This window comes from Neopsephotus bourkii, unplaced genomic scaffold, assembly GCF_033783945.1.
Source record: "Neopsephotus bourkii isolate Nb327-2 ecotype Australia unplaced genomic scaffold, CSIRO-AGI_Nbou_v1 NB_234, whole genome shotgun sequence".
NCBI lineage: Eukaryota > Metazoa > Chordata > Aves > Psittaciformes > Psittacidae > Neopsephotus > Neopsephotus bourkii.
In genome coordinates, this window is record NW_026900744.1 from 10547410 (window position 1) to 10562816 (window position 15407).

Consider the following 15407-nt stretch of genomic DNA (forward strand, 5'->3'; position numbering starts at 1 on the left):
AGTTCACCAGTAACATCTGTGCTTTTCTTACCACATTCTAGAGCCATCGGTGGTGTAGAGGTGCTGTGCTGGCCCTGGTACAGCAAGGTGATTTGCCCTAAAATGCCTGAGAGATAGCCAGCCCATGGTCTGTCCATGTCTGGGCTCACCATCTTCTGAAGCCATGAAAGCTTTGTGATGACCCCAGAAGCTGGGATGTGAGGTTGCATCAGTGAAGCTTAGCAAAGGATCCCGGAAGTAGGAAATAAGCAGGAGAGTGGTGAAACTGGAAATGGTGTGGAAGGAAATAGTGAGGGGGTGCAGCTGAGAAGGAAGAAGGTAAAAAGAAAGTGGTGCTTTCTGCCAAGTAGGAGCAGGATTCAGGAAGAGGAAGGAGAAGCTACTTTCATTGCCTGCCTAGGCGGGGGCCCTGCCTTAGTTTCTGACTTGGCCAGGCACAGGGTGTGGTTGTTGATGCTGCAGTGCTAAAAGAGTTGCTTTTGTTTTCTAGAGTTGAGATTTGAGAAGTGATAAAGCCATGTTAATAGGTATGCTGTATCTATTAACATTTATTTAGCTAAAGTTCACATTATATGGTATAATGCATAAAGTATACACATCAGCATGCTTTCTTGTATACTTTGTTACCTGTACAATATATTTATTTGGAATTCGAGACACATGATAGGAGATGGGAATGTATTCACCATTTCTCTTTCTGTCCTTCATATTGTGCTCACTTCAAGTATTGTCTGAATTCTGCTTATGATTTTATTTATATTTTGACAGTGTCCAGACATACCTACTGGAAGTAGGGATCTTCCTAAATATCTTAATAGAGATTTCAGTAGGTTTACAAAAAGGATTATGCGAACCAGCTATGTGTAGCAGTCTGGAGATGTCTATCAGCCCTTTTTTTTGTAGGATTATTGTTGCAGGAGAATACATAGTGCTATGTTACTGGAGGATGAATTGAGTATTCTCTTTTTCTCCATATGCATGCTTGGTGTGGGATTAACACATTTCATAGATCTATGGATGACATAAAATTATTTCATGAGGGAGTAAAATCTCTACTGTAGCCGCAAGAGCACATTTGGTGATTACTGAGCACTGTTTGTTCATTTAATATGTTTTAATGAACAAATGAGCTGCATTCAGAAACATCCAGATTGTATTTCCCTTTTGATCAGCTCCACTAACTGGTCTGTACAAGTAGAGAACTAATGGGAGTCTTGCTGCAAAATGTGAAAAGGAATTTGGAGGAGGTTGCTCAGAACTGTAACAATTACTTTTTTTAATGTCCCTGATCCATATTGTAGTTTCCTGCTGTTCTCTGGGCTTTCTAATGCTGCTGCTCGCTTTGTGCAGGTGACTGTTCTGATTTTGTCAGTTACATTCTCCTTGCTTTTTTCTGTGAGAATAAAAAATCTTTTAAAATGAGACTGGTGGCTTTGAGAGAGGAAGTCAAAGCCAGATTATTTTTAGCTCCCATTTCTCTTGCAGAAAACACAGCTGCTGTTGAGATGAGGAAGCGACTGATGGGCATTACTGGATACCCTGTCAATACTGCAGTTCTGCAGTCACAGAGTTTGCAAGAATACAGTTTATAACGTGCCCTTAATGTGCCTGCAGATAGGAGAGATCCTCCTCCTTAAAAGACCTCTCTGCTTTGGGTGGCGGTTAAGCTGCCAGTGCCCAACTGCTCAGTTGATAGTGGGTGTGAGAGTGAGGGTGGTCTCAGTGCTGCAGGTCTCTTTGCTGTCACGCTGCACCAGCAGTTTAGAGAGTGGCCTCCTTCTCCTAGAGGCAGTTTTAAAGGCGCAGAACAACAGTCAGCTTCCCTGCCCTGCTGTCAGCACAAGAATGGAGACACGTGCTACAGCCAAGGTCCTCCTAATTCCCTTTCCCTCTTCTTACTTTTCATAATACCACTAGTGCACATTTATCAGAATCTTTCATAGCACTTTTAAAAATTATTTGAAAGCATTACAGATTCTTTTTTTGGTATGATAGTTGTGAAATATATATTAGTACTGTTCATCAGCTCTGATGTTCACTGTCCTCTCAAGCTGTAGATACAAATGCATAACATGTTCTCTTTGCATCCAAATATAGTACCAGGTACCACAAATAAAGCACATACAAGCTTCCATATTTATGGAGGCTGTGGCTGTGTCTATCCACCAAGGTCACTTTCTCAAGCCAGAGAAAATGGGGCTGTCTGCTTGCTGGTATCTCCCCTCCCTCTGTGTTTCTTTAAAACAGTTTGCTCTTATGTGCTGCACTTGTTCAATCTGTAGAAAAAATTGCTTTTATAATTCTAGGACAAGACTCAGCAGCGGTAGCAAAGGGAGTGGCTCTCCACGGGTCACTCCTAGTTAGAAATGGCCAAGGCAAAATGTCATGTTAAGCTCTCACTATCAGTGATTACTCACTGAATGAAATCTTTTATCTTTTCACTGCTTTTTTCAACAGATTCAAATTCCACCAAGTCCTTTACTACTTCCTCTTTTTAAAAACGAGCATTTAGTTGGCCAGTTAACTTCAACACTCCTCTTTTCACTGTCACACTTCAGTTACAATCACAGTAAATTGAGAAGCAGAGGGTCTTACTTTCTGCGAGTCTGGGGGAAGATACAAATGTATTTTTCTTTTTTTTTTTTTAATGGCAATATTATCTAAAATTTGAAGGCTGAGTCTGAGCAGGACCAAAAAAACCATTATCTCACTTTCTCCACCCTGGTTCTTTACTTCCAAGTCAGAACACCAGTTCCTTCCTTTTCAGGAAGGAGTTTTGGTCTGAAAGTCAGGTAGGAAATTGACTGCAAATTTGCATGTCAACAATGTAACCATCACTGTCTCAGCAGACAGTGGGATGAATTGAGCAGCACAGAGAAAGTCTGTTCTGCTCTCTCACCTTCACCTCAGGGACAATTTACATAGACAATGGATTGGCTTCTGCTTCCTCCAACAGAACAAGAGGACTTGGCTGGTGCTGGGGAATGTCAGCCAGGATTGCTCATCCATGTCCCATTCTGTCACACCAAAGGCCTCCATACACCTTCACCTCTACGTTGCTCAGTTTTGACAGCAGCTTCCCATAGGGGTAGTGCAGATGGCAGTGGCTGTCATCAGCCTGCAAAGGCAGCCTTCCATTGGAGTAATAGGCAGAGTGATTTAATACATAACTTTAATTCCTGTTGGGAAGGCTGACTTCTTTTCAATATGATAATGTAACAAGTTCATTAAATTCTTTTTTGCTTAGCCCCTATAATTTGCAAATTGTTTGATTTGGTGATGCTCCTTTGGATCCCAGATATGTATTCAACTTACTCCCAGAATAACATTATGTGGTAGATGCTGTAAATCTGGGGATGGAACTGTAGCCTCAAACACCTGGAGAGCCCAAGGGGAGCACCATGAAGACTGTAAGTGGCCCTTGGTTTCCATGTGAGAGTTCCACTGCTTCTGAAGGCTGCTGGTGAGTACAGGAGACCTCTGTTGTATTTATATGCTGCACTTGTGAGCGTCTTCTTTAAAGGAGCAGTCAGCAGTTATAACTGCTGTATCATCAGCTGATCTGCTGATAAAGCAACAACAAATGTCTTGGCATTGGCAGGCCTGTACTCATCTCAGGATGTTCTCTTCATCTTTTCAGATGATTGCTATAATCCAGCTGCCCTTCTATGAACACTGCAGCACTTGCTACACTGAGGAATTCTCTGACTTTGTAGCAGCTAAACGGTATAAAAAAAGGGAGGGAAGGCTCATCATTTGCACTGATGGAACATTGCTTTATCTTGTACTGGTGAAGTGCAGCAGGAGGAAGGAAGGAAGGAAAGGGTAAGGAACTTGTAGCTGAGTTTGTTCCCCAGCTGGTAGCCAAACCACAGGGAGAAGCATGGAAGTGGGGGTGCACTTGGGTGTAGCAATCCTGTTTCACAGGGATACTCTTCTTCCTCCCTTCTGTATAAATACTACATGCCTGTTTGCCTGGGCTTCTTTACTTGGAAACATGGCAGGAGTACAAGGCCATTAAAACTTGAGCTTGTGACTTTTCCAGTGTGATATAGATGTTAATATGGGAATTCATGCCTAATGTCACTCTTGAGGGGTAGCAGAAGACACCTTTAGTACTTGCATACTCTGGGTTCTGTTGCTATGCTTCCCTCTGCACCCAAGTTTTCTCTACTCCCCTTTTTTTTTTTTTCTTCAACTTTGATTTGTCTGATCTTTTTTACTACAAGTGTATTTCCACCCCTTTTTTCCTCCCCCTCATCTTTGCGCTTATCTTCTAGTGTCTCTTCTGTTACCTTATGTTCCACTTCCAGGCAGGCTCCCCTGTGCATGTCCATCCACTGGGATCTGGGCTACAAATGCTCATCCCCACAGGGAAGCACTTACTTGCAGCAATACCTGACCTGCTATGGTCAGCTAACAGGACTGAATGATTATGTTAGCTTCTGCAACACAAGTCCATGAAGTACTCCTCCAGCTCTCTCTGGCAGGCACCTACAGGGTATGTGCCCCTTTCCTGGTTCTGTCCATCACTTGTTTTTTTGTGAGCCTGGCAGAGTTGAACTGCTGTCCCGGGGTGTAATTTGGTATGAACCTTGAGGAGGATGTAGCAGGCTTCAACTCAATGCAGTGGAGAGTTTGTAAGTCTGTAATAAATTTATGTAACAACTAACACCATCTTGTGTTGTTTCTTATTTGATTGCTATAGATCGGTCATACATCATCAGATCTAGTAAGTATCTTTTCTAATATATATGTATATATGGGACCAGCTTGCTATGAATGGTAAGGATCAATCTCAGAAAACAGTTTATATTGTAATTATAGCTGAGATGTGAGTTTACATTTTTGATCCTATATCTGGAGACATTTAATAGGCTTCCTTTTTAGGTATAGCTGTGCACTTTCAGGAAGAAAATGGCTGGCTGTTGTATGAACACAAATTGCAGAATTCTAACTTCAAAAGTATTTATTTTGGGATTTCTAGCCAGAAGGGGTTTTTTTTTGGCCACTTCAAACGTTTAAATGTGTGTTGGAAAACAGGTAGCTTGAATATATGTATAGAGTAATACAGCCAATGAAGACAGATCACTTGTACTGACCGTGACAGTGATACTTTATCTCTGTTTTAAAAACTGGCTAGTGAGTTTAGCTAGTTCATTTTATCTGTGTGATACTGGTTGGTTTTGGAGTATGGTTAACAGCTGAGAAGGATAGCTGTTGGACAGTCATGGGCAGCTATCAGAATTGAACAGAAACAGGATGTGAAAGAATCAGACGCTAAAATGATTGTTTGCGCACATGAAACACCATATTTCTTGGTAGAAGGCTCCAGGCCCTAGAAACTACTGGGATGTAGCCCAGGACTAGTAAGGTTCATGTTATCAGCAAGAAGATGTATTTAAATGCTAATTCTGTGATTTGCTAGCTGCTGCTTATTTTCATCAAGTATCATTTCATCAGCAAAGCATCACTGTTGCCTCTGAGTAGAACACAGTAAACAACTTGAACTGAAACAAAAAATATCTTTCAATTAAAATAATGCAAGTCCATTGTGGAGACTGAATCTAATGAAGCCAGTGAAAACTTGGTCAGGTTTCAGGCCCAGATAAGTCTGGCTGAGTCCCATTTCTGAGAATGATTTTTGCTATTGTTATGTGAATCTAATTGCATATGGAATATTTGGCCTTCTTCCGATTGCTTACCTACTTTCTTTAGAGGCAGTCTGCCCACGTAAGCGAAACAAGTTTTCAGTGCTGCATGGAGCTGTGCTGAGATGCTTTTAAAGACTTGATGAAAATCTGCATGTCCGTGAAGGTTTATAGAAACTGCATTGCATGAGTGTACATGTGTGCTTGTTGCCACAGGAAAGTCTGAACAAACAAGTACTTGCTGCATTGTGTCCTTGTTCTGCCAGGAAGGTTAGTCCACTGTTACCTTACAAGCCCACAAATGAAGCACAAATAGTAACAAAGGAAACTTTCTGCCTAATGCAATAAATTTCTCATAAGGTATAGAGGAAGTGCATTGTGAAGATCTGCCCTGTTTAGAAAGAGGTAAATGCCAAAATACTAAGTAAGAACCTTTTTCATCTGTTTTTACATCTACTGATAGTGAATTGTCATTTGGAACAGGACTGGTCACTTTTTGAGGTAAAACTGGCTGAACTAAAACATATTTATTTGCTTGCAGTGTTTGCATTTATATGTAGGTAGTAAATTGTTTCATTTCTTATTTGGTAAATAGTCAAATACTCAAATACAAACAAAAAAGTTTGTTCTTTTGATGTTGCTCTTTATTTGCCCTTAAAAGATACATTAATAAATTACAAGCACCTGAAAATGGCAGAAGTAGCAAGACATTAGCCCACAGGTACAACACAACACAGTCTAACGAGGTATGAAAGGATGTCCCTGGCAAAAGCTGAAAGTGTTGTAAATAAAACTTTTGGAATTTGCTAGTGACCAGAGAGCAACACATCTGGAAGAGCCTCACTTTGTAATGTCACTTGTTCTGTTGTTTTTCAGGAGATATCTCAGGCTTGTGAGCAGCATCTTCCCTTTGCATCTATTACGTCTTGCTCACCAAAGCAAGTTCCTATCTTACAAAGCACCTCAAAATGTCACAGTGCAAGACATGCTCCTCATTTTCAGCGCCTGTGAATTTAATGATTGTACCCAGAGGAATGCTGCAGGTTTGCTGAACTGAGACGGCACAAAAACAACTGAATTGTGGTTTTCAAAAGTAACTGGGCAATTCCCATTGGATTTGCACTCTGTCACATGGAATCTGTGAAAATGACACTCAGAAAATGAGAACAGTGTCTTGAAGCTGTCAGTTCTGTTTCAAATGTGGTAGCCTCAGTTTGCAAGATGAGAACTGTTGGCTGTATAGTTTTATCTCTATGTTTAAAGTTATCACCTGGCATAACTAAACTAAGATAGATACGCATTGTCTGTCTGTCTAGCTTTCTTCCTACCTCTCCCAAAAGTAATAGGGTTACTTAGGTTGATTCCTACCTGCTCTGAAGTCATGAGGATATTATCAGATTTAGGAAAACTATTTAATTAAACTTAGCCCAAAACCTCAAACACCTCAGGGATTAATATAAAAGTAGTTATATAGTAACTGTGTAGTCCAGTGAGTACCAGCAGCGGCCATGCAGTCAGAATACATGCAGAGAAATTAGTCAACAGCTGTTACTATTCACACCTCAAAGGAGATATGAGAGAGACTTTCTTTTCTTTTCCTTTCTTTTTTTTTGTCTCTTCATTTCCTTCACAAACAAATCAGTGTCTGATTCCCTATGCAGTTACAGGGTCAGAACCTCAGCCCTGTAGAGCAGTGTGGCATCAAAGGGTCATGACAGGTTATGTCAATGAAACATCTGCTCTTGTGCCTGTATATTCATTTTACCAAAGGATCATTAATAAATAGAATATACAGAGTTGCTGATTTTAAATGACAAAACCATGTTATAGACATTATCAAGTCAATTGTTTCATTAAGCGGTCTGGGAATAGCTGGTTTAAAAATTAATTTACTGTAATGTTTCCAGCTGGGATTTCCAGAAGAGCATAGGGGATATTAATCTGCAAATCACACTGAGATTCAGGGACAGACTTTGATTTCTGAATTCCTGAGGGTCCTTCAGAAATCCTAATCTCAGGAGTTCATGGAGGGAAAAGTAGTCAGCAATGGAAGCAGCCAATAAGGAGTATATGTTGATAGGAAAGCCGTACTACTAAGTTTATTCCGAAGGTGTGAGTGTAGTCAAGAACTTTAGTTTCTTTGGGCAGCTGCCAGTCCAAACAGATTTTGCCTTTCATCTTTTAGCATATGGACTTGTGCTTCTAAGAATGTCTTCCTGCCAAGTGTGCAAGCACAGGAGCCATAAGGAGTTTCCACTGGAACCAGAACCTGAGGGGGATAAACACAAACAGAGAAGTCATTTCTGAGACAGGGATGTGCCAGCACCATCACAGCAGAAACTACAACTGTTCACCAATTCATAAAATCATGTCCAGGCCCTTTCCTTCTCTTACGAACACCAATGGTAGATATTGTTGTCTCAAGTGAAAGTGGATCTATAATGTCCACCTGAAAGACGGCAAGTGTAGGATAGTGTGGCAGCAAAATCACAAGACTTATGGAGGGAGACTAGAGCATAAACACTATAGACCACTGATGCAAAATGGAATAACCCAGTTTCTCTCTGTCACACAAGGATAACATAACAGACTTTCAGCTGGGCTTGGCTGTCACCTAGAGCAGCTGTGGAAAGAGGAGCGAATGTATCTCATCCCCTACATCTCTGACCCTCTGCTGGATCACAGGCTGATACCTTGTCCAATGTTGGGCAAATCTGCTTTGGCTCCTAACAGCTACAAAAACGTCCCTTCACTGCTCCTGTAGAGTGCTGGTCTTCAGTCACTCGGTTAGTCTATGGTCTAGCTAATCTGCTTGTAACCCCACTGCACAAAGGATGCTCCCTGCCAGCTCAGTGCTGCCAGTGGAGCAGGAAAAGCCATAGTGGGCTGTCTTTTCACACTACCTGGCTATGTAAAAGGATGCCATGATGCATTCTGCTTGGTTAAGACTGCACAGGTTGACACTATAACCAAAAGTCAAAGCACTGGTGAAAACAGGAAGGATTTTTCAGATGGTAGTCTCTGTTACAGATCCCGTTGATAGCCAAAGCATTCCACTGTACTCCTTTAGCTTTTCTCAGCAACACAGAAAGGCGATTATCTTTCCTGTGTAATCAGCATAAATCTCTTTCAGAAGTAAGGTGCAGCTTTCACTGGGCTGGGAGAGAAAATTTGCTCCTTTTAACCCTGTTCTATGCAGAATTGCTGCTATGCCTTAAGGCTGAGTATTTCTAGAGTCTAGGCAAGTTGTGCTTGAAGCATTTACTTACTTCTTTGTCATTGGTCAAGCCTAGATTCTTCATGTCTACAACATTATAAAAAGTGTTGTTCAAAACGACTTCTATAACTTGTACCTGAAACCAAGAGAATAGATGAGACAATGAGTTAGGGCACCTTTTTAGCCAACAAGTCTGCCAGTATTTTCACTCACTGTAAAGAAAAGCAATTCAAACACTCCCTCCCCCTCCCCCCCCCCCCATGTATGGGGTCTATGGAATGCGTACACAATGCTGTAGCACTCCTTTTGCTTTTACTTATGTCCTGCCAAGCACTGAGTGATGTGTTCTCCCCCATTGTGTTCGCAGCTGGGGAGCAGCATGGGAACTTCTCGGTGTGTTCACAGTTTTTTCAGACCATCTAACTGCACCACCAAACAATTTCCAGTCTTACCTAGAACTGCCAGAGGAAATACTAGCCTCATTTTGGTCTTCTCAGTGGTCTGGTTAACATTCATTAAAGTAAAACATCAGCAAGAGGAATGAAGATACCTGTGGTACTTTGCAAAGGACGTGCATCTGGATGCAGTTGACAGTTTTCTGGTAAGAGGGTGAGTATTCCCCACAGTCAGGTGGCCCAGCAAATGCTTCAAGGATACATTCACGGATTTTGTTCCTAGAGGTAACACAGGTTCTTACAAAACCTTGTATCAGCTGTTTAGATCCATAATGCTTTACTGTGGGTTTGCTGTTGTCCTTGTTGTTGGGTTTTTTAACATTTATTTTCTCTGTCTGTTCTGATGAATACATAGCACATGGAGTTTTATGGAAGAACAATTTCTCTGTCCTGTCACCTCCAAATCCCCCCCATTCCTCTCCCCTAGCTCTATAGTTCACAAATAGGTGTTTTGCTGAAAGTATTTAACAGATTAGTAATTTGTTCTCCTGAAGTGCTCAGTATTGAACACTGAACTGTCCATTTAAATACTGTCTGTTGGTGCACCATCAAAGAGAGGAGTACCCCCAAAGGGTGTCTCTCACCCCCTGTACAAGTGATAACACTTCCACTGAGATCTGTGGTGTTGGCTGGTGCACAGCAACAGCAGTTCTCGCCCTTACACCTGCTGTATTGTAAAGAGAAACTTTGGGATCATAGGTCAGGTAATATTATTTGATATGATGCATACCATATGCAGTCGAAGTCAAAATCCTTGCATTCGCCATATGACCATTTGCAGAAGAGCTCTCCACATAAAATCCTGTCATTTCTTTCAGGAAGTGTAGTGTATTCACTCTTACAGAAGCCTTCAAATCCGGACTGTGTTGTCTTCATAAGTTTCAGGTCTTTAATTCCAGCAAAAACAACCAGAGGACCTGTGATCCAAAAACATGAGACAGTATGAGCTCCTTTTCAGGCAGTGAGAAAGAAACCTGTGTGCTTACTTGTAGTGACAGCTTCAGAGCCATGAAGCTGTCTCTTCAGGACTCACTCATGTGCTCCACTTGCAAGCCTAACTACTTTTAAAAATTACTTTCTGCACACAGATGTTAGCAGAGAGGTAACATGACAGAAACTACTGCAACTGGAGCTCAATCTAGAAAACAGAACCCCTGAGCTGTAGTCAAGGAGAGCTGAGGACATCCCCTATCTCACCTCCTGCTTTGGGCTGGCTCTTACTGATGTCAGTTCAGGGAGTACTAATTGCTCTAAAGGGAAACTAAGTAGGCTACTAGTGCTGCAGTGTACAGAAAAGATGTGGTGAACCTTTTCTAACAACACAGACAAGTGCAGAAAACTCCTAGTACAAAGACTTGGAGCCTCCATCAGAAATTCTGTTGCGAGTTTTTTGCATCTGTAAGAACGAGAGGGCAAGGAGCCAATGCAAATCCTGCTGTTCAGCTAATTAGCAGGAGCTGGCACCTATACAGATGCCACCCACAGGTTCAAACTGAGAATGTTTTTTCTTGCAGCCACTATTTATAAAGCGTGCTGTTGTGGATCGCTGCTGCATGAGTGGAGTATCGTCTTCTGAAGACCAAGCAGTTAAACAGTTGTGTTCTGAACTTTTTCTTCTGACAACTCTTTTGGCTGGCAGCGAAACGGTTTCAAGTGGTCAGTTGTTAAGTGCACACCAAACTGATGATAGCTGAAAATTTCACTGACCAGAGCTGCCAAAAAAAGGCAGATTCAGAAATGAGAGACCTTAAGGCATGCAGGCTTGTTCAGAGCCTGTACAGATAGTCAGTGTCAGAAGCCCAGGCTGCTGTTTCTGTGCTGCTCTTGGTACTCACACTACCTAGTTAAAAATTAATCCTTGAATACATGTGATGCATAGTAATCCTGCCTTGGACTGGGAAGACTGAGAGACTTGGTCTTGAAATTGTGTCTTTGCAGGATTTATACTGTAAATAATTCCACTGTGATTGATATCTCTAAATGACATGATTGTTTAGAAGTTTGGGGAGTTTTTAAACTGCTCTGTCACTGGATGTTGTCAAAACTGCTTTTTGTGTATTTTTTCTCTTGTTTTTTAATGAGTCCAAGGAGATATATCTATAATTTTGGCTACACCCCCCTGCTATTTACTAAAACTTTAATAAAATCTAAAGAAGAGACTGTCCTTGGACAGGATATTCTGGGGTTTGTCCAGATCTTGATGAATTCATTGCTTGGGTATAAAATTATAATGCAAAGGTATTAATGTATTGTGGATTCTATCAGTGAACCTGGAGACATATTTATCTCTTATTCAAATCCGTGGCCTTGTTAGAAAAAGCTACTTATGATGAATGATTTACTGAAAGGCTGGCTGGCTGTGCAGCAAGCACCCTGAAACTTTCACTGAAGAATATATCGCATAGACAAAGCTTTCAAGGTGAACAGCTTGTGCTGTGCTTTCAGCATTTTTTGTGCTGTGTCTTCAGTTGCCAAATGTTGACTCTGTTAAGTTACTTATGATGTTTTCAGTTTCTAAAAAACTCTGAGCCTTTCATCAGTGGATATAATGGCAAAAAAAGATAAGCCTATAATTCTATTAAGTCTCACTGGGTTTCTTTTAATGATGAGAAAAGTGTTAAAAGAGGATTAACTGAGAAATAAATTTCTTTGCCTGGCTGATAGGTGCATAGGAGGATGCTAAAGATAGAGAAGGTTCTCTTATGAGAAAAATAAAACAGATTTGAAATCCTCTCTTTGGTTATTGTTCACCTAGGCAGGAATCCTAGAGAAACAGCTAGAGGACTACATGAAGGGAAGGCTAAGAAGGAAACGTGGTTTCTTCAGTAAGCCTTACAGGCTTGTTTTGTTTGTGTAAAACCTGAAATTGAAGAATTTCATGCTGGATTTTCAAGATGATGAAAAATTCAATTCAATCTGTACATTAAGAGCAGCAGCTTTTCAGGAAAGCATAAACTCTTCTCTATTTTTTAAATTCAGGTTTCCTTCTTACCATTTCCCAGAAACCAATATTTATACTATTAAGGCTGCCAAAAATACAGCAGTAGTTAAGATAGCTAGCATTAGGCTAAGAGACACTGGAGACGTGCACGGGCTCTCTCTTTCAGTAGGAACATAGGGATAGTGCTCAAATGTGCCTCTCAGGACTTGTGTCCTGTCTACCAGAAACTGGCCTCACCACTGGTTCTAACCTTGACACATTTGGAAAACAGAGAGGGTAGAATGGGAAATAGTCTAAGTTACACTAGGGCAGTAATAGATAGGTACCGAACTAATGTCTAAATCCTTTAAACCCACTGTGTGAAATGATGCAGTGCTCTCAGCTCATTTCCCAGTAGTCTGAAAGGTGGGTTAAAGGAAACACTAACACAGTGAGCATGAATTTACTTTCTTGTTGAGTCATAGCAAAAGAGGATTTTTACACTCCCTTTGGAATGCCAATTTATGGACAGACAGTTGAGCTTGAAAGCCTGTGTCTTTTAAGTATCATAAAACAATTAGTGAAGCCTAAATGGTGCTTTGTTCATGCGTGGCGTACAAAAATAGTAAGTGCACTCTGAAATATTTTCATGTGAAAAACTGTTTGCAAGTCGACCTGAGTGCTCACCATGTTCAAGCCAGCCTGGTTCGCAGCAATGAAACTGCAGCTTGCTTAGAAATAAAACCAAGGCATGTTGACAGGGTTTTGAAAGTAAGTGCAAACTAGGCAATTGACCTACAGTGGTGGGGTTTCATGATGTAGGATAATGATAATAGAGAGACTGCAAAATATAGTATAATACAAAAGTAAGCAGACTGTTCTCAGAATGCTATTAAAGCCTGTGACAGCATATAGCACTTCTTGTGGACGTGCTGTTGAGAATTGTGTGTTTAGGATATATATACACAAATAAGAGCTACATTAGCTTTTCAGCCATGTCTCAGAGATGCCAAATTAGACTATAAAGGTATTCTTTGTTTTAGACCTCTGGAGCAGCTTACTGTGCTGTAAGCTCTGTAACACCTTTAGCTATCTCTAAAACATTTTCATATCTCTTCGGCAGAAATATTTACAGTAGGAGAAACTGCAAATTCTTTTCTCACCATTTCGGCACTGCTCAGCTTCACAAAAGCGGATCCCATTAGGAGCATGTATGAATGAGTGGATGTGGGGAACACCATTCTGCAATATAAGAATTTACACTGTAATTTACATTTAAGTAAAAGTGCAGTAAATGCTATCTTAACTTGAAAACAAGAATGAAGAGAGTGATGAATGGCTTCAGAATAACAAACAGAATGTATTGGTATTTTAGATACCTCGTGTAGACGTTGCCATGGTACTTCTTGAATGTAGGTTTTGACGTACGCCACTTGGCAAAATTTTGTCATGAAGTGTTGGCAGATATCTATAGCGAATTGTTCTAAAGTTGCTATCTAAGACAAAAACCAAAATTATTAGAAAGAAGCAATTACCTCGTGTATGAGAGCAGATTGTTCTGATTGTTGCAAATATTTGGGAAGGATGAGTGTTGGTAAAAATACAGATTTCTCTCATTTTTGGTGTTGCACACTGTGCCTAGTCGTTTGATTGTCTTGCAGCATACAGTGCAAATAACAACTAGAATCGTGTCAAAAATCTCCCATTCTGTGGTATAGTGAGCTGCAGTTCTTGGAAAAACTGCTAGAAAGCCTTCTGCTTTGAGGATACAATGCTGAAATAATCATAGCAATATTCTGATTAAGCTTTGCAGACTAAAGGTGAGATTTCATTACTGAGACAGACAATTTACACTACAGATTGTCTTTGTGATAGACGCAATTGAGGGAGGTAAATACACAGTTAACAGAATTAAGAAGAGTCTCATATACATTGAGACCTTGTGTTTAAAATGCTATATAGGAATAATGCAGTATTATATGCTAGCAGATTTAAAAAGATGGGTCCTCTATGACAAATCTACAAAAACTACTGCTAGTTCTGTGAGAACATAAAAGACTTTGGAAAACTAAGGAGGAGTCCACAGGATAAAGACTGGAGGAGGAAAAAATTTCTCCCAAATCACTGAAGGTCACTAGCGCTGCTTTGACATGTTAGTAGCAGGGAGATTATTTTGTCGTATTTCGAAAGTAAAAGGTTATTATAACAAACACTTCCAAATGAAGTCATAAGAAACAGCAAGGTTAGTTAAAAAAATAAAAAATACCCCATTTTTCTTAGCCAACACAAGGACAATATTCTTTATGGTGTCTGTAGGTATCACAGCAGAGTTGTTTCCATCCAGGTACTCATGACAAGAAGTCAGCCGGAGATGTGTGCACACTTCCACTTCTTTAACAAAGTGCTTCTTCCCTTCTCTATGAAGGCGAAGGAACTTAATTGTGTTCTTGCCATATTCACAGTTGAGGACTTCTACATCCTTGATCTACAGAGAAAATATATCACAGTTGTAATGGAATTTGACGAAAGCCTGAGTTATACTCAGTCAATGAAACAAACAATGTTTATGACCTTTATTTCTGTGGTTACCTGAGACAATGGAAATACCTTCATTATAAATTGCAAAGTCCTGATGGGAATCAAAAACACTTTTGAAAGCTATTATTATATTAGTAGCAGGTGTGATAGAGATTTAAAATTTCACGGGGGACAGATCATATGCCATGAGTAACAGTAAACTGGTCTGTCTTGTTCATTATCTTTGCATTAGTCCTGACTGTATAGAGCTTCACTGAGTCTCCCCTCTGACATCTCTTTCTGAGCCCCACATGTCCCAGTGCACTCAGTTACCACAGGTGCAGCACTGCAGAGGGCAGGCAGCATTCACACCCGTGACCCCAAAGGCAGTCTGCCAGGCCAAGGCTGCACCTCTACATACATTTCCTGATGTTCCCTGGCACCGAGAGCAAACTGTCACCACCTCTGGCTCCCAGCTCCTCCAGTCGCTGTCAGGCTCTGCATGTGCCATGTGCTCAGCCCTCTATTTTCACGCAGGGACCAGCAAAGTTTGGTCAGTGTCCTGCATGGCAGAGCCCCCCATTAACAGGCAGAGCCCAGCAGGCACTCCATGTCCCTAGGGCTGCCCCACATCATGCACCTTCGAT

The 15407-nt window shown here is 40.9% G+C and overlaps 2 protein-coding genes across 2 annotated transcripts in view; one reads left to right on the top strand and one right to left on the bottom strand.

Moving 5' to 3' along the window:
* DNASE2B (deoxyribonuclease 2 beta) overlaps positions 1–15407 on the top strand; it is a 33328-nt gene that overhangs the window by 6633 nt on the left and 11288 nt on the right. The gene's annotated exons all lie outside the window — the stretch shown is intronic.
* Positions 7310–14806, bottom strand: LOC133207868 (uricase-like). Its single transcript, XM_061345206.1, has 7 exons — positions 14510–14806; positions 13623–13739; positions 13407–13485; positions 10054–10240; positions 9419–9542; positions 8921–9004; positions 7310–7920 (listed from the first exon to the last, which is right to left on the bottom strand). Exons 2-7 carry the CDS (start codon positions 13692–13694, stop codon positions 7783–7785), a joined length of 684 nt encoding a protein of 227 aa, XP_061201190.1. The 5' UTR covers positions 13695–13739; positions 14510–14806; the 3' UTR covers positions 7310–7782.